The sequence below is a fragment of the Myotis daubentonii genome, chromosome 18 (assembly GCF_963259705.1).
Source record: "Myotis daubentonii chromosome 18, mMyoDau2.1, whole genome shotgun sequence".
Classification (NCBI taxonomy): Eukaryota; Metazoa; Chordata; class Mammalia; order Chiroptera; family Vespertilionidae; genus Myotis; species Myotis daubentonii.
In genome coordinates, this window is record NC_081857.1 from 42,168,533 (window position 1) to 42,195,631 (window position 27,099).

General features: G+C 53.3%; 1 protein-coding gene across 2 annotated transcripts in view; it reads left to right on the forward strand.

The window, feature by feature from the left end:
• PLPPR5 (phospholipid phosphatase related 5) overlaps nucleotides 1–26,815 on the forward strand; it is a 39,820-nt gene extending 13,005 nt beyond the window's left edge. Inside the window, exons 2-7 of one of the 2 annotated variants that reach the window (XM_059673657.1) lie at nucleotides 6,325–6,457; nucleotides 7,652–7,902; nucleotides 13,772–13,948; nucleotides 16,277–16,396; nucleotides 20,856–20,989; nucleotides 26,458–26,815. In XM_059673657.1, coding sequence (XP_059529640.1) covers nucleotides 6,325–6,457; nucleotides 7,652–7,902; nucleotides 13,772–13,948; nucleotides 16,277–16,396; nucleotides 20,856–20,987 — 813 coding nt within the window. In that variant the 3' untranslated portion in view covers nucleotides 20,988–20,989; nucleotides 26,458–26,815. The remainder of the gene's footprint in view (nucleotides 1–6,324; nucleotides 6,458–7,651; nucleotides 7,903–13,771; nucleotides 13,949–16,276; nucleotides 16,397–20,855; nucleotides 20,990–26,457) is intronic. The other variant, XM_059673658.1, reaches the window with a different exon arrangement.
• Nucleotides 26,816–27,099: the final 284 nt, after the last annotated feature.

Sequence of the window (27,099 nt, forward strand, 5' to 3'; positions counted from 1 at the left end):
AGGAAAAATGAATGGCCATAGACGACAGTCGCGGTCCCTTTAAAGCGGAGAGAAACCGGGAGGAGCTGGCCCAGGGCAGGATGCGGGGGGCGAGGGGTGGTCTGAACTCGCAGGGACACTGTTCCTGCTTTCCCCGGCCGCGCTGTCCCCTCGCAAGCCTGTTGTCAGGAGCAGAGTGTGAGCGAAGATCACAGATCTCACCCGTTGAGTGCATGTTCCCCGAGGGCAGGCTGGGCCCTGGGAGGGACCGGCGTCACCGGCCTGGTGTCCAGCAGAGCCGTATGTTTTGTGCAGAAGAAATCTCAGGGACACACAGCGCAGATCTTTGGAGCTAGGGGGGGGCGGGGGGAGATAAAATCACTGTCCGCTACAACACGGTCATGGTGAGCTGCCACACTGGGCAGGGGTCCCTGGGGAATTCTTCTTAAGCCGTGGCCAGGGACACCCCAGGAGGTCCGTGGGAAAGCCGGGCCCTGCGGTACCAGAGGGGAGAACGTGAGTCTTTCTTAGCCCCATGGCAGAAAGGTCGGGCCATGTCCTCCCCTGGCCTTGGCCGGCGGCACAGGTCACATCTCGAAACCCCACCTCAATGCCCTTTGACCTCCCACCTGTGTCCCTTGTCAGAATAAGAGCTTTCTCTCTCGTTGTGTGAGTGAACCCTTGTTTTCTTTCTAAAAATATAATTGTAGTATTGATTTCAGGGAGGAAGGGAGAGGGAGAGAGAGATAGAAACATGAATGATGAGAGAGAATCATGGATCGGCTGCCTCCTGCACGCCCCCTACGGGGGACGGAGCCTGCAGCCCGGGAATCCAACTGTGACCTCCTGGTTCACAAGTTGATGCTCAACCCCTGAGCCCCGCCGGCTGGGCCCCCTTTTTCTTTTGCTTTATACGTTCTCTCTCCTCTTCCTAACGGCCGGCGCGGGGAGGAGCTGTCCCTCCATGGAGTGCCTTCCCCAGCGTTACTCCATCATTGGTGCAGAGCCTGCTGCTTCCCCCATTGCCATAAATAGTGCTGCCGGCTGGTCCTTCCTCAGGCCGCTCTGCTCAGGAGGAGGACTTTGGCTTTTTTTACTCACCCCAGCGTTCCTGGGATACAAGCCCGGCCGGATACGCAGGACCGTCCCTGAACATAGACTCACTCCTAAGACCAAGCAAGTGTGACGTCGGCAGCCAAGTTCACAGGTTGTCACAGGAAAGCTAGCTGGGAAGAAATGACACTCCTGCATGCGAAAGTTCACACAGGAGAGCATTTATTTTTATTTATATATTTTTAAAATCTATTTTATTGATTTTTTACAGAGAGGAAGGGAGAGGGATAGAGTTAGAAACATCGATGAGAGAGAAACATCGATCAGCTGCCTCCTGCACACCCCCCACTGGGATGTGCCCGCAACCCAGGTACATGCCCTTGACCAGAATCGAACCTGGGACCCTTGAGTCCGCAGGCCGACGCTCTATCCACTGAGCCACACCAGTCAGGGCACACAGGAGAGCTTTTAGCCGCCGGACGCTTCTTCCTAAAATAAAGCAGAAGAACAAAACAGCGTCACGGCCAGCTGGACGCCAGAACCGGCCCGCGGGGAGTGGGGTCCGGGCCTTGGTCCTTACTCGCCCAGGGACCCTCGATAAGTTCTACAGTCTCTCCACGCCCTCGAGGGCTCATCCATAGGATGGAGGCGGTGAAATAATGCCTCCGTGGGCAGCTGGAAATGACGGGTCTTGTGCTCATGTGAATCTCTGAGAAGGGTTCGAACTTGTGACTTTTAGCTGATTTTTCGGACCAGGAATGAACTCCCCCTCCCCCTTCTCCCACACCCCCCGGCAAAACAAACAAACAAAAAACCCACAAAAAAAGAAAAAAAAACCAACCCACAGCACTTATCCTGCTGGACCTAGTTTTGGGGCATCTAATTATTGCTTGTGCTTCAAGATTCATTTCGAAAAACGCCATTATTTCAATGTCCCAAGGAGCATTTAAATGTGATCACGTTGCTTCTTTATTGTTGATAAAGACCTGGGGAAATTAATTCGAACAAGTGTTGTCGCGGAGCCGGAACGCAAGCGAACAGCCTGCACACTTGTTAATGACGGAGCTTTCATTAATGACGAGCTGGCTCTGGGAGGATGGCGGGTCCGTGAGAGCGGCCCTGGCCGGCGGTAGGCTCATGAACACGGAGAAGGTGACCTTACGTCTTAAAATTAAGGGCTGCACGTACGCATGATGAGTCGGCATTATGGGCCCTTTAACTCCTCTTTCCCGTAGCTTATGGTCACGACATTTATGTGCATGGTTGGGCAAAAGAAGAAGAATCATGTAAAGTTTAATGAGCGGCACTTATTTTAATTAGGGGAGAAGTTTTTAAATCGTTTCCACAAGCTTCTCATCGTGACAGGAAAGAAAAAAGATTGCCTCCCGCTTGTAAATCCGGGCTTTGTTGTGGGACAGACTACACTTCCTTTCTCTGTATCCTCATGTCGCCCCACCCCACTCTCACCTCCCCCCCCGCCCCCCCACACACACACAAACAAGATTAGTGTCAGGACTTCCCACTTTCTCAGCTTCTGTTTTTTTTCTACAAAGATATGTCCTTTATTTTTATTTATTAACTAGAGGCCTGTTGCACGAATTCATGCATGGGTGGGGTCCAGCCAGCCTGCCCTGATCAGGGCTAATTGGACCGGGCTGGCTGAGGGAGGGGCCATGGGTGGTTGGAGGGCCGGCCCCACCCCCGAATCGGGGAGTGGGGGGCTGAGCAGGGGTGGGGGCCGCCCAGGGGGAGGGGCCCCAGGCAGTTGGCTGGCTGGCCCCCCCCTGGTTGAACTCCTGGTCGAACTACAGGTGAGGGGACAATTTGCATATTAGCCTTTTATTATATAGGACTAGAGGCCCGGTACACAAAAATTTGTGCACTCGGGGTTGGGAGAGGAGGTCCCTCAGCCTGGCCTGTGCCCTCTCACAGTCTGGGACCCATCAGGAGATAAGGACCTGCTGGTTTAGGCCTGCTCCCGGGTGGCAGAGGGCAGGCCTAATCCTAGGTGTAACCCCTGGTCGGGCTCAGAGCAGGGCCCATTGGGGAGTTGGGGCCCCGCCTCCTGTCATGCACAGAGCAGGGCGGATTGGGAGGTTGCGATGCCACCCTCAGTCATGCTCAGGGTAGGGCTGATTGGGGGGTTGGGGCACCACCCCCTGGCACACTCAAGGCAGGGTCCATAGGGAGGTTGCAGCGCCACTCCTGTCATGCACAGAGCAGGGCCGATCAGAGGGTTGGAGCTCCGCACCCTGTCACACTGATCCTGGTGCTGGGAAGCCTCGCTGCTCCGCTGATCACTGGGGCCAGGACGCCTCTTGGCTCCCCTGATCCCTGGCCGGGAGGCCTCTCGACTCCGCTGATCACCGGGGCCGGGAGGCCTCTCGGCTCCGCTGATCACCGGGGCCGGGAGGCCTCTCGGATCCGCTGATCACCGGGACCGGGAGGCCTCTCGGATCCGCTGATCACTGGGACCGGGAGGCCTCTCGGATCCGCTGATCACTGGGACCGGGAGGCCTCTCGGATCCGCTGATCACCGGGACCGGGAGGCCTCTCGGATCCGCTGATCACCGGGGCCAGGAGGCCTCTAGGCTCGCTGATCACCGGGGCCGGGAGGCCTCTCGACTCTGCTGATCCCAGGCCCTGAGGCCTCTCTGCCCTGCTGCTTCAGGGCTGTTTGGCTTCGCTCTGCTTGGAGCCTGAGTATGCAAATTAACCGCCATCTTTTAGCTTCTATAATTGAAACATTGTATCTTTTGGAGTTGTTGCTTCAGGAGCTCAGAGCCCTGCAGCTGCGGGGATCCTTGACTTTCTCCATCGCTGGGGCAACCAAGCCTCCTATTCTCAGCTGCCTGGCTGCCAGCCGCCATCTTGGCTGACAGTTAATTTGCATATCTCACTGAGTGGCCAATGAAAAAGGTATCGGTTGTACGCCAATTACCATTTTTCTCTTTTATTAGTATAGGATGTTATTGGGGTGACATTGGTCAACAGGAACATATAGGTTGCATGTGTGGATTTCCAAGTTACAAATCTGTATAGAGCACCATGTGCCCAGCACCCGACTTCTCAACTTCATCCTATCCCCGGCGCCCATTCCCTCGCCGTGAATACCAACCCCCGCAGCTCTGAGTTGGGCGGGGCCTTCAAGGTCATCGAATGGCCCATGTGCAAGCTGTGTGCTCTGTGCTGCCCTCTTCTGAGGACCTGATGGCAGTGAACTCCGTGGGTCCTTCCAGCGGCCGCGATGGCGTTGTTTCTGTCATCGCTCTTTGACATGATGACGCCGAGGCAAAGAGAAGGTCTGACCTTGGTTAAGGTCATTCAGCGAGTCTGAGGCAAAGCCAAGATGCAGCCCCACTCCAGGCTCCGGACTTCCCACCCCCTGCTGCCTGGAGGAACAGGTGTGCTGAGCACCCAGCCAGGTGCCACTGCTCCGCCCGCGCTCTCTCCTGGGCCTGGAGGGTCACTCCTGACCCCCTGCCTGCATGGGGCTGCAGGAGATGGTCCCGTTCTGCAGGGGTGTGGCAGGGAGGACACCACAGCCCTGGCTGGGGGCTCAGCTGGTGGAGCTCCTCCCGTGCACCTGGAGGTGGCAGGTTTGATTCCTGGTCAGCGCACGTACCTAGGTTGCAGGTTTGATCCCTACGGGGGCTTGTGGGGAAGGTGGCTGATGGATGTTTCTCTCTCCCATTGATGTTTCTCTTTCCCCACTTCTCTCTCTAAAATCAATCCATCAGCCCTGGCTGGTTTGGCTCAGTGGACAGAGCATCAGCCTGTGGACTGAAGGGTCCCAGGTTTGATTCTGGTCAAGGACACATGCATGGGTTACGGGCTCGATCCCCAGTAGGGGGTGTACAGGAGGCAGCCAATCCACGATTCTCTCTCATCATTGATGTTTCTCTCTCCCTCTCCCTCTCCCCTCCTCTCTGAAATCAATTTTTTAAAAATTTTAACAAAGGGGTCACCATGGCCCTTTTCCATCCTTGGTTCTCTCACACCCGGTGGCCCAGGAGTCAGGGCCACCTGTGAGTGCTCTGTGCCCCATCCCTCCCCCTTAGAACTGTGGGTGCCAGGGATGTGGCTAAGCCTCAGGGGGGACCTGGGCTCACCTGGCTAACCCTGGGAGTCGAGGACAAGCTCACAGCTCGGGCAGAGGCTGTGGTCAACACAGGCCTGAACTTGAATTCCGATTCTGCGGTTCTGGAGACTTGCTCTCATCTCTACGGCAGAATCAAACTTAACAAGACACATCACGTAAAAAACATGGAATGCAGTCACACACCAAGCATGAGTGAGCACCTCCTGAGAGCCCAGGTTCTGGGTATATTTTATTTTATTTTTGTTAAATAACTAGAGGCTCGGTGCACGAATTCGTGCACGGGTGGGATCTGGCTGAGGGGAGGAGGGGAGGAGGGAATGCAGGAGGTTTGCTGGCCGGCCCTGCCCCCTGATCGAGGGGACAATTTGCATATTAGGCTTTTATTATATAGGATTTTAATGTTGATACTATTGCACGTGCCCCCTTTCTCACCTCCTTTGCCCACCTGCTCCCCCCTCTCCTGGCCCTCACCACACTATTGTCTGTGTCCATGGGGTGTGCATGTATGGTCTTTAGTGAATCCCTTTGCTTTCTTTATCCAGTCATCCCAGCCCTCTCCCCTCGGGCACCGGCCAGTCAGTGCCAGGTACCCATGCTTCCCGGTCCACTCTGTTCATCGGTGTATATTGTCCATTAGATTCCACATATGAGTGAGGTCATGTGACACTGTCTTTCTCTGCCTGGCTTATTTCGCTCAGCATCACACTCTCCAGGTCCTTCCATGCTGTCCCAAAGGGTAAGAGATCCTTCTTTTTTCCTGCTGCATAGTATTCCATGGTGTAAACATACCACAGCTTTTTTACCCACTCACCTGCTGATGGGCACTTGGGCTGTTTCCAGATCTTGGCTATTGTACATAACACTGCTATGGACATAGGGGTGCATGCGTCCTTTCTGACTGGTGTTCTTATGATAGGCCCAGCATTTTTAATGGTCTTTTATGTGACAAAACTGTTCTAGTCCACTCGTATTCGTAACTTACCCGTTTCAGACTCCCTTGGATTGAGAGAAATGTGGGTTATCCACGCAGGGATGCCGTTATCATATCAGGGCTGAGTTGAGCCGCCACGCTCAGTGTAATACTGAGATTGTTGCTACTCGCGGAAGCGCCTCTGTTGCTTTTTAAATAAAATTTTCTGCTTTACGTTGGTGAGAGTCTAATGTTCTTTAACCTTTTGTTTTGTTGCAAGATAATAGTTGGAGAGACCGCGGTGTTTTGCCTACAACTAGCCACAAGGGATTTTGAAAACCAGGAGAAAACGATTTTAACCGGAGACTGTTGCTACATAAACCCACTGGTGCGGAGGACTGTGCGATTTCTCGGTATGTGTTCACTGAATTGTTTTCATTCTGTTTTAAAAATAAGCCTGGTGCCCTGACCAGCGGCTCGGTGGGTTGGAGCTTTGTCTGTGCAGCAAAAACTGGCCGGTTTGATCCTGGTGAGGGTCCATACGGGAGGCAACCAATCAATGTTTCTCTCTCTCTCTCTCTCTCTCTCTCTCTCTCTCTCTCTCTCTCCAACAAACTGACCCACCCAGCCAGGGCAAAAGATAAGTTTTGACAACAATGGCCAATGTTACTGCATTTAGAACATGTTTTTGGTATTTGAGTAAACTGACAAGGGAGAGAAAATAAAATCCATGTACTTATTTTATACCTTTAGGTAACCAGAGAAAGTAAAGTTTAATCCTGTGAAGATAATTGAAAAACTTATCATTTTGATCGCTTTATTGTTTACTAAATTGCCCCAATTGTGATAATTAAAATGTAATTCATAAAAGAGAAGGCAGGACTAAGTTCCTAGCTGTTGTGCGGCTTTAAAAATGTGTTTCCGAAAGCAGTGTGTTGCATGGTATGTAACCGAAGACGGATGGCCTGGCTTCGACCGCTAACCGGCCCTCCACCAGCGTTCACATCGGGCTGAGTGGGTTTCAGGGGCACCATCCAAGGGAGACCACTTGCTTTGCTTTCTGTCAGAAAAGATAAAAAATATTTTTGCCCAGTGTGGCTCAGTGGTTGAGTGTCGACCTGTGAACCAGGAGGTCACGGTTCGATTCCCGGTCAGGGCACAGGCCCGGGTTGCGGGCTCGATCCCCAGTAGGGGGTGTGCAGGAGGCAGCCGAACCATGATTCTCTCTCATCATGGATGTTTCTCTCTCTCTCTCCCCTCCTCTCTGAAATCAATAAAAATATGTTTAAAAAAATATTTTCAAAATGGGGACAAACAAACACTGAGGTGATAGACTGAGGCCTCGAAGGGAGCCCTGGCTCCATTTATAGAAATCGCAGTGCCCAACCACAGGCCTAGAGGGCGTCTTCTTGTCTGATAGGCCCGCCAGGCGTTTGCGCCCGAGGTGGCCAGCGGGGCTGTGAGCCAGTGCAGCACCCCCACCTCCAGGGAGCGGGGGGCGGGCAGGGGTGGATGCCTGTGTGCTGGTCCCTAGGATCTTCCCTGGTCGGCTCCCTGGGAACCGAGGCACAGCCCCCGGGGCGCTCACGGGCTGCGCTTGCTTCCAGGCATCTACACGTTCGGCCTGTTCGCCACGGACATCTTCGTGAACGCCGGGCAGGTGGTGACGGGGAACCTGGCGCCCCACTTCCTGGCCCTGTGCCGGCCCAACTACACGGCGCTGGGCTGCCAGCAGCTCACGCAGTTCATCAGCGGCGAGGAGGCCTGCACGGGCGACCCCGAGCTCATCCTCCGGGCCCGGAAGACCTTCCCGTCCAAGGAGGCGGCGCTCAGCGTCTACGCGGCCGTGTACCTGACGGTAAGTGTGGGCCTGACCGCAGCCAGGCCCCGGTCCCCGCCAGGCAGCAGGGGCGCCTCCCCGCCAGCGCGGAGCCCCAGGGGCAGCTTCCGTGGCCACTTCCTGTGTGTTTCCCGAGCTGTTGGTTCCGGGAGTAGAATTACTAGTCGGTGGACTCCCTGAGGTTATGCGTGGGGAGCGGACTGTGTTAGGAAACAGCCGCTTGCATCGCTGTTGGAGACTGTGTTCATCTTGTGGTCATAGGGCTGGATGGACATACTGTGTCCGGGGGCGGCCAGTCCCCAGGAACCTGCCGTGGCGCCGTGAAGAGAGGTGGCCGGCCTCCTAGCTGCTTACTCACGCCCTCATGGTCTCTGGTGGGGCGGGGGAAGGGGCCCTCCTTTTCTAGAACGTTCTCTCGGGGGCGTTTGTAACGATAACATGACATTGACTGAGCTTTTACTATGTGCCAGGCACCACGTGCTGCACTGTTGCTAATTTATGCGCTACTGGTCCTCACGTAGGCATTGTTACAACCTATTCTTCCCTTATTATTATTAGTTACGTAATAATCTGTCCTCTGTAGTAACTCACTGGGCTCTCACAACAGCTCCTCGAAGCGTGTCCTATCATCATGCCCATGTTACAGATGGGGATAAACCACAAACTGTCCCGACGTCAGTGATGATTCAGAATGTTCCAGAGAGGCGAGCACTACCTCCTGAGCCCCCCAGGTGGGTGGTCAGGTGACCTTCCTCCTGCCCCCGCCGGTCCCGGCCTCCCTGAAGGCGGAGGCCCGGGGTTCAGAGGGCAGACACCTTCAGAGAAGAAGCGTTTAGGAGCCCCAACACCCAGGACCCTTAAATAGCGTGGAGTCCACACGTCAGGGCTCCTGCCTGTAATCACACTGAAGGGAACCGCTGCCTTTTCAACAATCGGTGCTGTTCCGTGCTAACGGCTCTTCTCTCGGCCCGCCACCCTGAGCCATGGGCGTGTGGGAGGCTGCCATGGCAACCCGTCCGACTCCCGCTGCCAATGTGGGCATTACCGGCGGCTGTGCTGTTATATTTGAACCTACGTGCAGATCTATTTCTTCCCAGCGTCCCTAGCGACAGCTTGGGGGAACTTTAAAATAGACACATTGGGGTGTTTCAAGCATTTACGGTCTCAGAAAACGCTTGCCAGGAGTTTGATAAGTAGGTAAATAGCGGGGAGTTAGTAGATTCCGTGATGGCGGCGGGAACAGGCGTGCCCTGCGTTTAGGTAGCGCTGGCACTGCTGCATGGGGTGTGGCGCTGTACACACACACACACGGGCACACACGCATGCACGCACACACACACACACACACCTCGGGAGGAAGAAATGAGCCCTGTGCTGACGTGTGTGGGTAAGGACGGGGGGATGGTCTCCTGGTGTTTCTCATTGTGGTTTAGTAAATAACATGAAGGAATTGGGTCTCTCCCTTAGCACCTGGCTTTCCTGAAGGTTTGGGGATAATTTGATCGCAGGTTTATTCTCTTTTACTTTCCTGAGACTTTTAGGGGGAAAAAATCCCTATGCCTGTTTCCGCAAATACAGTCGGTTTCCCAGGAGGGGAAAACATTCTGAAGGTCATTGAACCCTCCATCATTAAATTTGTAATTCAGTGTGAGTGGCATTAGAATACTATTTAAGTTTAGCTTCGTGGTGTCTCTTTCCATATAAAATGGGTAAAGTTTATTCCCCGATTAGAGTAAAATGAACTTCAGCCCGGCCAGCGTGGCTCAGTGGTTGAGCACCAACCTATGAACCAGGAGGTCACGGTTTGATTCCCGGTCAAGGGCACCTGCCCAGGTTGTGGGGTCGATCCACAGTGTGCCGCCCACTCAGGACCCCGCTACAGGAGACGTCCTGCAGGATAAGGGCACCCTTATGTAGCCTTTTGTTGGTGCCCCTCCAGTGTATTGCAAAGGAGATGATGGTTACTCTTTTTTTGTTGTTAATCCTCACCCCAGGATATGTTCCCATTGAATTTTAGGGAGAGTAGAAGAGAGAGGGAAAGACAGAGAGAAACACTGATGGGAGAGAGACACATCAATTGGTTGCCTCCTGCACGAGCCCCGACCAGGGCCCGGGCCAGGGAGGAGCCTGTAACTGAGCTACATGCCCTTGACTGGAATGGAACCCGGGACCCTTTGGTCCACAGGCTGACGCTCTATCTACTGGGCCACACCAGCCAGGGTGGACGGTTACTCTTGATTTCCAAATACAATAATCTGCCTAAGGCCCTTTATCCCCTTGCCCATACATACGTTAGGCAGTTGGGTTTACTCCTCCTCCAGCAAATATATAGTTTCAATCCAAGTACACCATTTTAGTTTATTATTTTGCTGTTGTTGTTAATCCTCACCCGAGGATATTTTCCCATTGATTTTGAGAGAGAGTGGAAGGGAGGGGGAGAGACAGAGAGACATATCGATGTGAGAGACACATTGATTGGTTGCCTCCCGTACACGCCCCAGACTGGTGGGGCTGGGATCGAGCCTGCAGCCGAGGTCCATGCCCTTGACCAGAATCAAACCCGGGACACTTCAGTCCTCAGGCCGAACCTCTAACCGCTGAGCGACCCGCCAGGCCCCAAATCTGTCATTTTAAACCTTTAGGTTTACTCTAGTCACGAAGCAAAGATCTTCATGGTGCCACGTGACAGTAAGAAAAGTTACACTCCTGTGTGATTCCTGAGCTCATGCAGACAGTTCTTGTCATATTCACTTGTAAATGATATGAACCCAGACTCGGAGAAGTGATTTGTCTAAGCTCACAGAACTAACCAGTGTGTGTGTGTGTGGCGGGGGGGGGGGGGGGCACATGGGAACGGATTGCCAAGCTCCTGAAACGGGCTTTCCCTCCTGGCCTGCCCTGACCAGGCGTGGACTCTCTCAACACCTACAGGGGGTCCACAGAAAATCCCCCAAACCATCGATTCCTTTCGATGAAGTAAAATAGAAAAAGGCAGCTGTTACAATAACCGGAACATGAAAAAACAGGCTGTGATAAACTCTGAAAACTCGAAATAATTCCATGATACCACTCCATGAACATTCTGTGCTAGTTGAATCAGTAATATGTTTAATAGACAGAACAGATAGATATTTTTTAAAAAGATACAGAAAAGCATTGTTTGACAAAACACCAGTGTCCTAAAAATTGTTTCAATAATAATATAGTATTTAGTAGACCAGCTGGCCCAATGCTTTTTGAATATCAACAGATATAGTTTTCATTTCTTCTAAGTGAGAGGGCTCTTGGCTCGGTCAGCATCATCCAACAGAATTAGGAAGTTCATGATCCAACAGAAACCTAAAACGGACCGCATTTGTGGTTTTTAATTTGCTAGCAGTCACATTAAAAAATGCTTTGAAAAGTCAAAAGTAATTTTAAGAATTTACTTTGACAGATTATATCCAAAAGATTACTATCTCGGCTGACATACATCAGCATAAAAATATCAATGAAACATTGTGCATCCCTTTTCTTTACAAAGTTTTCTAAATGTGCAGCATTTCTGGGCCCTTCTGTTTGGGTTTTGTTTTAGCTACATTCTGACATCTGGTTAACCTAGATGGTTTCGTAAGTGAATTAAAAGCCAAGAGAGCATAAATAATCAATTCCTGCCCCGTGTCCAACTCACTTACTCCATTCCTATGCCGTAATTTCCTCTTCTGTTCGTTAGGGTTAAATAGGCGTTCTCTAAAGATAACAGATTAGACCCGCTAAACGGCGCCCAGGAAGCACCAAAGAGCTGCCCAGTGTAAGGGGAAAAATCCCGAATTTTCCTCTTGTGTTTAGAGTTGACAGATGTGAAGAAGTGCAAAATAAGAACTCGTTAGCCTGGCTCTGTGGCTCCGCTGGCTGAACGGGTTCCGTGCACCAGGAGGTCCCCGGTTCCATTCCTGTCTGGGCACATGCTCTGGCTTCCAGCACCCCCCCCCCAGTGGGGGGCGTGCAAGAGGCAGATGGTGGTTGTTTCTCTCTCATCATCCATGTTTCTCTCTCCCTCCCCCTCCCTCTCTCTGTAAACTTCACTGGTCAGCCTCACCGCTGTGTTAAAGGAACTCCCACAAGCAGCCCGATCTCCCTCCTGCTCACGCGCGCGAGCCGAGCAGGGAGCTGCGGCATCAGATGAGTCACTGGGGCCGAGGTGGCGATGTCCTCGCCTCGCTAGTCCCCTGGGCAGAGCTCTAAGGCTTCCTCTCAGGATGACAGCGTGGTCTCCTCCTTCTCGCCGCCTCCTGTGCCCCTCCCGTGCCCTCGCCCCCAGGACTGACTCAGCTCTCCCCGGGGCTGGCTGAGAGTGCGGACCCGCCACCAGAGGCCACAGGCCCAGATGCGGACCCTCAGCCTTTGTTTTTCCCTAGAGGATTGGTACCTGGGATCGATGGGCTGCACGTTGGCGAGAGAGAAGCTTTCTGTCACAGGGGCTGTTAATATTCAGACAGCCTCTTCTGGCAGCCAACAGGGCTGCGAACGTTGCCCAGGAAAAAACAAAACAACAACAACCAACAATAAGAGAGGAGATAATTGCTGAATTTCACAGCCTTCTAAAATGGCTGCTAGGAACGGAAAAGCTCAGCATTGACTTTCGTTTCCTCTCTTGGGCAAATGTTTTTATTTTTAGAGAGGGAAAGAGAGAGGGATACTGATTAGTTGTTTCACTTACCTATGCGCTCATCGGTTGATGCTTGTATGTGGCCTGACCGGGGATCGAACCCGCAACCTTGACATATCGGGATGACGCTCTAACCAACTGAGCCACCGGCCAGGGCCGGCAAACATGTTTTTTATGCAACTCAGGACCATAGGCAAGTGTGTTTCTGAGTCTGTATGATCAGTATCAGCCACTACTGACACCAACACCCTAAAAACATATCGAAATGTCAGAGCATCTCTTTTATAATCACCTCACCATGACTTGAATAATAACGGACCCCTCCCCTTGCAGCCAGCGGATTGGTTTCCATAGTAACACGAGTTAAAGGATGAGCACTTGCGCTACAGAATCCATCCGATTAGGGGAAGGACCGAGTTTTTCCTGAGCGTCGTGTTGGCCACTGGAGGACATGCCACTCACTACAATCAGCTGACACGTTCTTCTTGCATATGTAACACACCAGAGATGTACACGCCTGCTCACTGTTTTGCATACGTGAACACACCAAAGATGTACACACCTGCTCACTGTTTTGCATACGTGAACACACCAAAGATGTGTGCATCTGCTCACTGTTTTGTTTTGTTTTTAGCTGACATTTTCTGTTTGTATTTAAGTTCCTATGTTGTCCTAATTGTGGCCAATAAAATTTAAAGTCATTTCACAATTTCAGATAGCAACATAAAACAAATACTGGCACTGCGTTGAACCTTGAACCCCTTCTTTAAAGTACTAACTACGTAGTAACAATTTGTTCCGTTTTACTTTTTTATGACTATATTCACAAGTTTTGATTTTGTTTCTCTCACATCGATGTTTCTCCCTCTCTCTCTCTCTCTCTCTCTCTCAAATAAAATGAAAATAAAAAAGAATACGTCTTCCTCAGTGTTCCCCTGCTAACAATATTGATCTAAAAAGTAAATTCAGATAAAAACAAGAGCATTGAATGCTTAGACACCAGGTCACTGGAATGCCTGAGCTCGGGGTTCCTAAATGACGAATGTATTACATAAGAATTCGCTATTAGTAGATTTCGGGCGAGTAAAATTAAATAACCACTGCCCTTAAATTCTACTTTTTTAAGAAACAGCCTTCAAAAGATTACTGAGGCGTCGTGAAGCGTTGAACCCCGTAGGCTGTAAACACACACACACGCGTGTGAGGCACGTTCGCGGACTGGGCCCCGTTGTGTTTCAGATGTACATCACCAGCACCATCAAAGCCAAGGGCACGCGCCTCGCCAAGCCTGTCCTGTGCCTGGGCCTCCTGTGCGTGGCTTTCCTCACCGGCCTCAACCGGGTGGCCGAGCACCGGAACCACTGGTCGGACGTCATAGCCGGCTTCCTGGTGGGGACAGCGATAGCCGTGTTCCTGGTGAGTACAGATAGGTGCAGAGTTACCGAGAGAGCGCGGGGGGTTGTCTGGTTGTTGTTAATCCTCCCTTGAGGATGTTTTCCCATTGATTTTTTATTTTTATTATTATTTTTAAAAAAATATATTTCTTTATTGATTTCAGAGAGGAAGGAAGAGAGAGAGAGAGAGAGAAACATCAATGATGAGAGAGAATCATTGATTGGCTGCCTCCTGCACGCCCCCTACTGGGGATCCAGCCCGAAACCTGGGCCTGTGCCCTTGGCCGGAATGGAACCTGGGACCCTTCAGTCCACAGGCTGATGCTCTATCCACTGAGCCAAACTGGTTAGGGCAAAAAAATATATTTTATTGATTTTTTACAGAGAGCAATGGAGAGTGATAGAGAGTTAGAAACATCGATGAGAGAGAAACATCGATCAGCTGCCTCCTGGACATCTCCTACTGGGTATGTGCCACAACCAAGGTACATGCCCTTGACTGGAATCGAACCTGGGACCCTTGAGTCCGCAGGCCAATGCTCTACCCTCTGAGCCAAACCAGTTAGGGCCCATTGATTTTTTAAAGAGAGTGGAGGGAGAGGGAGAGACAGAGGGAAACATTGATGTGAGAGGGACACATTGACAGGTTGCCTCCCTCACGCACCCCGACCAGGGCCAGGGATGGAGCCTGCCACTAGGGTAGGTGCCCCTGTGCCTCAGCGTAGCAGCCTCCACGGGCACCTGTCACAGCCACAGTCTCCCCACCCGGTGACCCTCCCTGGTGACAGGGCCTGGGTCCCTCCGGTAACCAAAACCCCATGTTCCCAAGGCCAGGTGCCCCCAGCAGCTTTGGGGGGGGGCAGCTGGAGAGCACCCGCGGGGACTGGCCATGGCCTGAGCATCGCTCCTCATTGGGAATCTCCCTGGAGCGCTTCGTAGCTTCCAGCTGTTGGGAAATGGACTTGCCCGGCTTCGGGGTTGACTGGTCGTCGGAAGTAGGAGTAGCTGACATTTCGCCCAGATGGAAAGCAGGGCTGACTATCAATCACAACCTATTTCCGCGGCGATGCACTGTAAGGCGCCCTTTCATTCCCGTTCGGTTTCCGTTAACTTGCCCCTCACAGTCACCTCTGCTCCCTCCCGCCTGCGCCAGGGAACACCCCGCATGCGAGCCAGCCCGGCTGCCTGAGCCCAGCGGATGGACGTGCCAGGCACGTTAAAGAGGCTGCCCTCTGGGGCGCCCTGTGTAAAGGGGTGGCCCTGTCCCTGTCCCCGGCCTGCACCCTGCGCTGCTGTTCTTCCCCATGTCATCCCTCTGACTCCCCAGCCCCGGGGAGACGGATCCCTCCTGCCCCCCGAGAGACCCAGCAGCCTCATGGAAGCTCGGGTCCGGCTTCACTCTCCACAGTGGAAGCCGGTTCACAGTGAACAGAACAAAACAAGACAAAAGGCATCTCCCAGAGATCCCAGGACATCACCCAGGCCAGCCAGAGCCCGAAGCCTGACCCTCAGTGCGAGGCCCTGTCGTCTCTGGGCTACACCCCCCAGCACAGGGCCAGCTCCCCTCGGGGGATAAAGGTCTCGCTCAGGAGCAGCCCCCGGAGCTGCTGTGGACACACTGAGAACACAGGGGACACGATCAGAGACAACGGCCTGGCTCACTGAGAGGCCGCTGCTGCGGAAGGCGCGCGGGCCACTGAAGGGGGTTTCTGAGGAGTGCTCCGGTGACCTTGAACAAGGGGACGTAATTAGCATTTAAATTAAGTTGTAGGTTAGCCACGCTGGGAAAGGTCAGCATGCTATGCATTTTTATTAGGTTACGATGTTATTTTTGGATTCATTTGCGCATGGACTGTTAACTAATTTAATGAACATTTTGGAATCAGAAAATTGTCATGATTAACTGAGCTACGTATTTTTTAAAAATGTATTTTTATTGATTTCAGAAAGGAAGGGAGAGGGAGAGAGAGAGAGATAGAAACATCAGTGATGAGAGAGAATCATCGATGGGCTGCCTCCCGCACGCCCCACCCTGGGGAGGGAGCCCGCAACCCAGGCCTGTACCCTGAGCAGGAATCGAACCGTGACCTCCTGGTTCATAGGTCGATGCTCAACCACTGACCTGTACCCCAGGCCCGAGCTAATATTAATTGATGGATTTTCTTGAACACACACGCACCAGAGTAACTATTTCAAATTTATACAAGATAAGTCTGGTGTAAAGTCATATGCACTTAATATTCAGGTAACTTTAATACGTTATTATTAGGGTTAGGTTTATGGAGCTACTCAGGGGTCATTGTCAAGGGGTCTGGCTTGGCTTTAACCGCAGTTTTTTCCGAAATGCCAGGTGGTGTGCGTGGTGAGTAACTTCCGGGGAAGACACCCCGAGAGCGAGCACGCCCGCGCGGCCGACCTGGCGCACGCACCGATGATCAGCATCCCGCGGGTGGAGAGTCCGCTGGAAAAGGTAAGGGCTGTTCCGGGGACGCGAAGTTTAAATTCCGAGATGTGATCGTCCCCAGCGTCACCGCGGTCGCTTCCCGTTCACTGAAAGGGGCTCCCCGCGCCTCAGTGGCATTTAGCCAAGATTCAGTCCCTGGCGACGCCCTGTGGGGAGGGAGGTCCCACCGCAAATGTCCTGGACCCGACCCACGCTGCCAGCTGAGAAGCAGGGAAGCTCCTGGGAGGGGGACGCTGGGCGCTGGGCCTCCGTGGAGGCAAGTGATGGGATGGCTGTGCTGGGGAAGGCGCGCTCTTCTCCTAAAACATGGTCGGCTCTCCCACGCTCCGCGGGCAGGCGGCCGTGAACAAGGCGGGGTCGACCTCCACTCGTGTGCCGGTTTTCTCAGTCAATGCAGGAAGTGTGTTTTCTCTTTCTGGGGTTTTCTTAGTAGCACTTCCTCTTCTCCAGCTCACTGTGTGGTAAGAGGACAGCGTGTGCCGCACAACAGAGAAACATGTTCGTCGGCCCTTAGGTGGTCGGCAAGGCTGCGGGCGGCGGCAGGCGGGCGGGAGGTGCGTTTCGGGGCAGCCACGGCAGGGTCACCTGAACCAGCTCAGTGGCTCGCCGTGGAAAAGGACCAGCTGCTAGGCAGGGGCACTGAGAAAACTGCCCCACCGCCCCCCAAGAATCACGCTGCCCTTTCACCTTCTGCCCTCTCACCCTCTGCCCTCCCACCCACTGCATTTTCCTGTCTTCCCTTCAGAGGGTGCTCTTGCCCAGAACTAATGGCAAGGGGTACCTGACATTCGCCCAGGACCCTCAGGGGTCAGGCTGCGGTCACTGCAGCAGCAAAGCGCTGGGCACGCGTGGCCTTTCTCTCTTGCCCCCACTCGTCCTCCCTTTAAGGTGACTTTCAGTTCTGCACAGGCGAGCACCTGTCAAGAACGCAGGCATGTGCCTCATTGATTTCAATGGATGCCGCACAGAAAATCTACGGGAAGGGACATTCTCTCGTCCCAAAAATATTTAAAAATAAATATAAGTCATGGATGGGATTTGATAGAACATGAAATAGTTCCAATCGATGAAGAGAATTAATATCTACAGAGTTTTATTGGGCAGTTAGAACAGGCCACTGTAGCCACGTCTGGCTACTTTGGGATAACGCTGAGAGGTAAATCAGTGGTATAGGAAATACCACTTTTTGAGAAAACAATTTTTTTTCTTGGGTTTAGGTGATCAAACTGAAACAAAGGGAAGTCCCCCTTGCCAATGACAAGACAGGGGAGCTAATGCTAGGAATGATTTGCAAATTGCAGCCTTGTAGTTCTGGTCAGGGGCTCTGTACCAACCTGACTACCCAAGATGCTGTGCGTGTCAGAGCACCCCGTGACTGAGAGTGGCACCACCTGAATGCAGGCGGTGAGCAGTGAGGACGGCTCCCCAGAGCTGGAGATGCCATGAGTGCGTGCAGTCACGGGTGGAAATTACCATGTTTCGTTCCCATGGCCACCGTGGAGGGAAATGACAGGGCTAGGAACATTCTAAGGGGACTCGCACGGACCCAGAGAAGCAAACGCATGGACTGTTTTGAAGGTTAGAACATCACAGGGGTCAAGGTGAAACCTGAGCTGAAGGTTCGGCAGAGTGAGGGGGTGGGGCGTGGCGAGCCAGGCTTTTGTAGGTGCCGGCAGTCCTGGGTTGGAAGGTTGGCTTGGCTACATAATGACTAAGTAGAATCAGACGAATTCCTTCTTTTCTCCTTACCTGAAAAAAATGGATACGATTATGGTTCCTTTATAGGGTAACTAGAGGCCCAGTGCATGAAATTCATGCATGGGTAGGGTCCCTAGGCCTGACCAGCGATCAGGGCTGATCGGGGCCTTCCAGCTGCCGGTCAGGGCCTTCCTTCACTCCGCGCCACCCCCTGGTGGTCAGCGCACATCATAGCGAGCAATCGAACTCCCGGTTGAACTTTGCACATTAGCCTTTTATATATATAGATTGTTTGAAATGACAGATCACAAATAAACTTCTTGGCACACAGTTGGTGCTTAAATCAAGGTAGCTCCCTCCTGTAAAACGAATGATTCCCTTAATAGGATTTTCATTGTATTTCGGACTAGGATACCCCATAGTCCTATTTCACGGACTTGAAGGTTTATGCAGATTGTCTATGCCATACATAGAGCATATGGCAGGAAATCTTATAGCAAAAATTGCCGCCTAGATTAGTGTCATAGCAACAGCAAAACAACCCTGTGGTTCCTTGCCAAGACAGACATGATTACCCATGACTTTGCTCTCTGGGATAAGTCCCTTTGAGGTTTCAGCATGTTGGCACGAACACGTGTGGGAATCCACTTAAGATGTGTTTGCTTTTCTAGGATGCAAATCTTTGTTTTACAGAGCTGCCGACGGTACGTAAATGTTCCATGGGAGCTTGTCAAAACAACTTTATTAGGGATCAGATGTTGGAATAGTTAGCGGAGCTAAGTCTCTTTCCTCAGCCTGAGCTTCGAGCACTTATGAAAGGTGTTCACAGGCCATCAACGCTCGCGTGCTGGGCTCGGCTCTCACTTGTCTCATTTCATTTCGCTTTAAAGAGTCCATTGAAAAGGGGAGTTAAACATCCCAACGGGCGTCAGCACTCAGGTTAGGAGGACGTGCCCATGGCTGTTGTCTGCCGTGTTGTTTTCCCTGTGTGTGCTCGCGCCTGGTCAGTATTTATTTCTCCGCCCTGTCTATACATTACAATACGCTCTGCAAAACATGAGAAGCCAGGTTTTCTCCAACGTTATCTAACAGGCCTTTATGAAAGCGTCTTTTCAGTACGTTACCTTTGAGCACGAACCATCTTTCTCATCTCCTTGGAGGGAACAAATACCGGGTTGCTGACTGCACCTTCGGGTTCTCGGGCCCCTGCAGCCATCGGTCAGGGAGGCGACCAAAGGCTGCGGGAGGAAGTCGCTGACAGTGCACACCCGCCAGGGACACGTGGAGACTCCCCCCCCCCCCCCCGCCCTCCTCGCTCCCTCTGCTCCCGGCGGACGGTCCCAGGGACGCTTCCCTGTCTGTCTGGCTGCCACGGCGCGCTGAACGGTCTGACCCAGTGGGCCTGGGGGTCTGGTTGGCACCAGGCAGCACTGGTGATTTGGGTTCAGAGCCAACTGCCGCCAGGGCCCAGGGCCTGCGGAGCTGAGACAGTGGGTCTGAACGTCGGCTGCGCGTTACAGCCGCCTGGGGAGTCTTTGTGAATCCCAGGGCCTGGCCGCCTTCACACCAATTAAGTCCAAGTCCCAGGAGAAGCGTCCGTGTCTTGGTAACACTCCCGGTGGGTCGGCGAGCAGCCAGGTTGGGGGCCCAGGGCTCCTTTCCCCAGGGAACAGGGATCCGAGGTCAAGGCCCAGCGGTAACTCATTCATTTAATGACGGGACCGCGACTCCTCATCCCAAACCCTGGGCCAGACGCTCCTCAGGACTCAGACGCTCTATAGTTCGATGCGAATGCTGTGTGTTCTGTGAGGAGCAGGACGGGAAGCAGCGCTGGGCATCAGAGCAGACAGACAGGTAGACAGTCCCCATGGCCTTCCATCCACCCAGCTCCGTTCTGCCCCCAGATGGGTTTGTAGCAACCGTATAAGACATACTTGGGTGTGAAAGTGTGTCCACTAGATCTGTAAACTTGCAGAATTGTAACATTCCAACCAATTATTTTTTTTTAAATCTCCATGGTTTTATCTATTTATTATCTAATATTTTGTTTCTTTGGCTATATATATTCGATTTCAGAGAGGAAGAGAGAGATAGAAACATCAATGATGAGAGAGAATCATGGATCGGCTGCCTCCTGCACGCCCCATACGGGGGAGTCAAGCCCACAACCCGGGCATGTGCCCTGACAGGGAATGGAACCGGGACCTCTTGGTTCCTAGATCAATGCTCAACCACTGAGCCCCAGTGGTCAGGCGGTTTCTGTGGCTTTGACTGACAACTATAATGAGATGTTTGCGAAGACCAGGACCTTTGTGTATATATATATATATAATCTCATTTGCTCTTAATTTTAAAAATCCGTGTAAATGGTCTTCTTCCCATTGCCCGGATGCGAAAGCCGGGTCTCTGAGGGGCTGCGTTGCTTGTGAACACTCTGTGGTTAGGGGCCCACATGCAAATACGCTGAAGCCCACCTGCCACCCAGCTTCCTCATGCGGGAGCTGAGGACCGAGTCCTTGAATGGAAGACATTGACACACAGATCCCGGCTTCTGTTTAGGCCCCAAACCTACGCCGACGGGCTGACAGCCTCCCGTTCCAACGCAAAGGCTGCTTCTGGGCCTCTGGCAGGGAAGGAACCTGGGCCGTATCTAACCTCAGCCTTGGGCCTAACACGGGAGCAGCCGGGAGCGCCGGACGCGGCCTCTGCCCGGCTGAGTGAGCCCACACCAACGGCACTGAAGTAACGGCTGTGGTACCTTTCCTAGGTGTCCCGAGGCCAACCTGCCGAGGGTGGCGAAGAGCACGCGCAGGGGCGGCCCCTGAAGGACTGCCTCGCTCGGCTCTTCGGCTGGGTGCTGGGGATGAGCCGCCGCGAACACCTCCGATTAAGGCAATAAACGTAGGTGCGCGGAGCGCACTGGTGTTGGAGCTGAGCTGAAAGCTCCGGCAAATACAGAAAACGCGTCCCTCTGGGCAGGGCCACGGCTCCCAAAGGGGTCTGGGTCCTCCGTCACTGTTCTCGTTTATCTTCCAAACAGGCTTCATTTTTCCACTGCGTTCGCACGCACGGCTGGAGCTTAGCATCCCTCCACCCAGCAGCCCCTGCTCGAATGGCCCTTCTTGTTTTGTGTGTGATATATATATATTATTAATTTCAGAGAGGAAGGGAGGGGAGAAAGAGATAGAAGCATCAATGATGAGAGAGAATCATTGATCGGCTGCCTCCTGCACGCCCCCCACTGGGGATTGAGCCTGCAATCTGGGCATATGCCCTAACCAGGAATCGAACCATGACCTCCTGGTTCATAGGTCAATGCTCAACCACTGAGCCACGCTGGCTGGGCTAAAATGCCTTTCTTGTTTTCCTACATGAATTGCTCTTTTTTTTTTTTTTTTCATTTCCCCCTATTTTTCCAAAGGCAAATAAATAAACCGCCAGTGGCTTGCCTTGTCTGGTGGCAAGTCACCCCCACATTGTGTGTCATAAGTAAATGGCAGTGTTGTGTGAAATCACCAAAGAGTGAAATACAGATTATTTTTTAAAATATATTTTTATTGATTTCAGAGAGGAAGGGAGAGAGAGAAACATCAATGATGAGAGAGAATCATTGAATGGCTGCCTCCTGCACGCCCCCTACTGGGTATTGAGTCGGCAACCTGGGCCTGTGCCCTTGACTGGAATCAAACCTGGGACCCTTTTGTCCGCAGGCCGATGCTCTATCCACTGAGCCACACCAGCAGGGCTGAGATACAGATTTCACGTAGAGTGTAGAGCTTCAGAAGTTGGCGTGCTGTCTAGCCCTCGGCACTTGCCACACGGAAGGCTCTGGGGGCTGCTTTTGGGGCAGGTGGTGGCCCTGCCTGTGCTCTGCCCTCAGGGACCGGGTTCGGTATTTGGCTCGTGGACTTGCTGTGAACTTAGGCAGTGCTTTCTGAGGGGGCAGTGCTTTCCCATCTTCAGCTCTGGCTCCCGCCTGCCACCTGCACCCCAAGCCTCTGACTGTGTGACAGCAGAAGCAGTCATCGAACTGATGAATGATACGCAGGGTATCCCCCCAAAAATGTCTGCACACTTGGAATACTTTCTCATTCCAATGCGTTCGATCTGAAAAGAGAGGAATATCGATGGAGCTATCCGCCGTAAAGTGGGCGTGCATTTTGGGGGGACACCCCATCGCTGACCATTTCTTCTTGTGGCTCTGAACTACACGCTTCCCTGCATGAGTGTTTGCGTGGCCCACTGCGTGTTTGCACTGTTCTCTACTAATGAGATCGACGGTTGCAAAATACGGGTTCAGCCGGGTTAGAAGGAGAGACCCCTCGGCACCCTGTGTGCCCGGGAGCCCGTTCCCGACACGGGTGACCTGGGAGCGGCGCATGCAGTCCTGTCTCTTACGTTGCCGAGAAGATGCTGGCGGGGACCGAGCGGGCGCACCTGCCTGCCCGGGAGCGAGGCCTCTGTCTGGGCCGGGCCAGGCAGGCGCCTGCCCTCCTCGCCGATGTGACTGCTGTGCGGCAGTCATGGCCTCATGGACCGGGAGGACCGGAGTCAGTGGCTTGTCCCTCCTCCGATCCGGTCAGGGAGAGCCGCCCCCGGCCGGAGGGGAATCCATCTCATTCTGTAAAGCCGACTGAGAGAAACAGCAGACCCCCTGCATGCCGTGGGGGCTGCGTTTGCACTTGACGGTGAGATTCATGGACAGATGCCCCCGTGCGACCTGCACATCCCTGCCATGTACTTAGAACGTGTGATTCAATTCCCCAGTAATTGCTCTTCCCTGGGCACTGTTGCCTCCATATTGTGTTTTCATCTGTTTATCTCTCTGCGAACGACCACCTTTAACAGAGAGGCCTGGGGAGCAGGATCCCTCTCATCCCAGAGGTTAAAGCTTCAGTGTGGCCCTGGCCGGTGTGGCTCAGTGGGTTGGACATCGTCCCAGGCACCGAAAGGTCGCCAGTTCCACTCCCATCAGGGCACCTGCCCAGGTTGCAGGCTTGATCCCCAGTAGGGGGCGTGCAGGAGGCCGCCGATCGATGTTTCTCTCTTGCATCATTGGTTTTTTCTCCCTCTCCCTTCCTCTTTCTCTAAAAAATAAAATAAAAACAACAACAATTAAAGCACCTAAGTGTGATGTGAAAAGGAAATGGTGCTGTTTGCAAAAAAGCAGGCGTTTTCCCAGGGCCCTGGGCCTGACAATGTAGTCAGTGACCTGCAGTTTAACCTGGTAATGACTCAGCAGAAGCGCGGGGTTTGGGGCAGCGAGAGGACGCTCGAGCGGTCACCGAAACATGGCTTTATTTTATTATTTTGTTAATATATTTTTTGTCAATTTCAGAGAGGAAGGGAGAAGAAGGGAGGGGGAGAGAGAAACATCAATGATGAGAGAGAGTCATTGATCGGCTGCCTTCCGCACGCCCCCTACTGGGGGTCGAGCCCACAACCCCGGCATGTGCCCTTGACCGGAATCGAACCCGGGACCTTCCAGTCCACAGGCCGACGCTCTACCCGCTGAGCCACACCAGCTAGGGCCTGAAACATGATTTTAAAGGCCAGGCTGAGCTCAGCACTCCAGAGCTCAGTTACACGTTCCAGGCCTTGTTTCTCAGGTGACGTCATGTCCCTGTGTGGGACGGTCTCCCTGAGGCCTGTTGTCTCTGTGTTATTAGCACCGGCTTCCGCCCTCAGCGGGTCCGGGTTCAGATGATCGTTTACATTTTACACGGTCACAGGGCCCATTCTTTGTGGTCGTTGTTGCTCATCCTCACCGAGGATACTTTTCCATTGATTTTTAGAGAGCGTGGAAGGGAGAGGGAGACACACAGAGAGAGAAACATCGATGTGAGAGAGACACATCCGCTGTTTGCCTCCTGCACACGCCTCGGGGTCAGGGATGGAGCCTGCAACCGAGGTCCAGGCCCTCGACCGGAATGGAACCTGGGACCCTGCCTTCCGCGGGCAGATGCTCTCTCCACTGAGCCACACCAGCCGGAGCGCATTGCTTCTTCCTTGCCCTCGCCTCTGCACCCGCCCTGCCCTGCGTTTCTGATACGTTTCCTGCCTCATTCCGCTCCTTTGCTAATTCTGCTCCTCCTTCCCAGGTCGTGGCTATCCCCTGCGCTCTGGATCGCCTTCGGCAAATGTAATGAGCCTCGCAGGCCCTTCATACCGAGACCCAGGGGACACGACACCCAGGCTTCCGAGTGCCGCCCATTTCCTTTCTTATCTTCTGCTTCTAACTCCTTTCCTTCCTTTTTAACTGCCCCTGCCTCGCCCTTCACCTCCCACCTTGCCGCAGATGGATGGATCTCCAGTTTATTCCTTAACCTCTTCCCAGCAGGTCTTGTCTGCGGGTCCTGCCCGGCCGGTGCCGCCCCGGCCAGCTTCGTCCGGAAACCCCGTATCCGATGCCCAGTCCCGGTTCACGGGGCTCGGGGCCTCTGAGCCGGCGGAGTGAGCCTGTGACGGACTGTCTGCCCTGCTCGGGGCGTTCGTTCCATCCTCGTGCCGTAGACACTGGGGCCAGGTCTCGTGTCCTCGCGTCAGCCCGCGCTTTTGTAGAGGAAACACGGGGACACGCAGAGAGAGGCCGCGGGGTCCCCGCGCTCCCATCAGGCCTTTCTCACGGGACACCGTGTTCCCACGGCTCTGTCTGGAGGGACATGCGGGCTGGCGGCTGGTTTTCACGGACTGTTTTTCTCCAGGGTCCAACCCGGGAATCATGCCCTGGGCGGCCGTCGGCATAGCCTCCTCGCCGTGACTTGGCAGGCCCACAGCCAGTGGAAAGGGATTTCCACTTCTTCACACACACTTTTTAAAATATATTTTTACTGATTTCACAGAGGAAGGGAGAGGGCGAGAGAGACAGAAACATCCATGATGAGAGAGAATCACGGATCGGCTGCCTCCTGCACGCCCCACACTGGGGATGGAGCCCGCAACCCTGGCCTGTGCCCTGCCGGGAATCGAACTAACCATGACCTGGTTCATAGGTCGATGTTCAGCCACTGAGCCATGCCGGCCGGGCCAACATTCTTTATTATACTTTTTGTTTTTAATTTGAGAGAGAGGAAGGGAGAGGGAGAGAGAGAAACATCCATGATGAGAGAGAATCATGGATCAGCTGCCTCCTGCACGCCCACACTGGGGATGGAGCCCGCAACCCGGGCCTGTGCCCTGACCGGGAATCGAACCCTGACTTCCTGGTTCCTAGGTTGATGCTCAGCCACGGAGCCATGCTAGCCGGGCTCTTCACACACCTTTTTAAAAAATGTTCTGAGTAAACAGTTTACACCTGAATTTGAAAAAAGCTCCACCCACAGGAGGCACCTCCTGGCATGCGTTCATCACACAGGATTCCTTGTAGGTGCCTGTGACTGACAGTCAATACGTAGCCACTCTGACCAGCATTCCGAACGGGCAATGTGGGGGTCACACCCGTTTCCCTGCTGCTGCTGGTGCCAGGCTGTCACTCACCTTGGCTCTAGACGCCCCCTGGAGGTGGCCTGATTATTACGTCAGAGCCGTTCTGTGCTGCAACGTTTCAGCAGCCACCGAGGGCCTGTTGCACGTCTGAATCCATTTAAATATTAGTCGTTCCGCAGGGTTTCCTTGTACCCAGTTCTGGGGCTTGGAAAAATGAAAAATACAGACAAGCCAAAAGGCTGCGGGGAGGATTCGGCGGTGGAGGTAAACCGCAGACAGGGCCGTCCGGGGCCGGCCTCCGGCAGCAGAAACAGGGCGTGTAAGCAGGTCTCTGTCCGCCAGCACGTGCCCACCTCCTCTGCGCCGTCTGTCTCCGGGGAGCAGCAACGCCGAAGCCCCGCATCCCGTCAGCACCGAGCGGAACAGTAATGTGTCCGGCTCCGCCATTCTCACCACATGTCAGTGTTCATGTTGAAGAGAGCAGGTACAGCATTTCCACTTCTTTGGTTAATTAAGAATCTTGACGACAGCCCTGGCCGGTGTGGCTCAGCGGTTGAGCATCGCCCCTTGCACCAGGAGGTCATCAGTTCGGTTTCCGGTCAGGGCACAGGCCCGGGTTGTGGGCTCCATCCCCAGTAGAGGGTGTGCAGGAGGCAGCCGATCCATGACTCTCTCTCATCATTGATGTTTCTATCTCTCTCTCTCCCTTCCTCTCTGAAATCAATAAAAAAATATATTTTCAAAAGGAATGTTGACTACAACATCTGATTAGCAGCTGAGTTTATGCCACCGTCCATAGAGTTTAATAATGCTGTGTTTTTGCAACCTAAACCCCTGCGGGCTGTGGATGTCTGCGAGGCTAGCGATGGTTTGCAGAAGCACTGAGGCCGGGACGAAGCCAGTCTTGCCCAGACCCTGACCTTGCGATTCCTTTCTCATTGCAGAACCACATCACCGCCTTCGCGGAAGTCACATGATACGGAAGCCGCCGGGGTTTCCCTGCACTGGACGTCGTCCCTTTTCACCGTCCATTCCTAACACCCAAAGTTTGTCCGACTGCAGAAGGAGTTTCTCAAGTTGTCTAATGATTTCTATAAGTTTAAAGTCAGTGTCAACGTGTCCGTTTCCCCCACTAGACTGTGAGCTCCTCAAAGGCAGGGCCGTGTCTCTCTTCTCCGGGTCCCCGGCACCTACAACACAGCCTCGCACACAGTAGGTGTTCAGTTAACGCGGGAGGCCCGGGCGAGCCCCTTCATTCTGAAATAAAACACCCACCTGAGTCCTCACAGAATCCCTGGGGCTGAGGGGAAAGAAACCGCTACACACACAAGTCAGATCTGTCTGAGAAATCCCTCCGTTCGGGGCTAGTTATGCTTTTTACTTTTCACGTTAAAAAGCTGAAGAGGAGGTCCCCTTCCGCAGTTCGCCACTTCGAACGTCACGGGGGTTTTTACTTTATTCGTCCGCACGACACGATGGCCACCCTGGCGGAGCTCCGTGTGCGACACGACTTTACTTTTAGAAAGTCTTGTTCTCGACGAAAATCCTGTTTGCACACAGTATTCCGCTCTATTTCCCTGAAAATA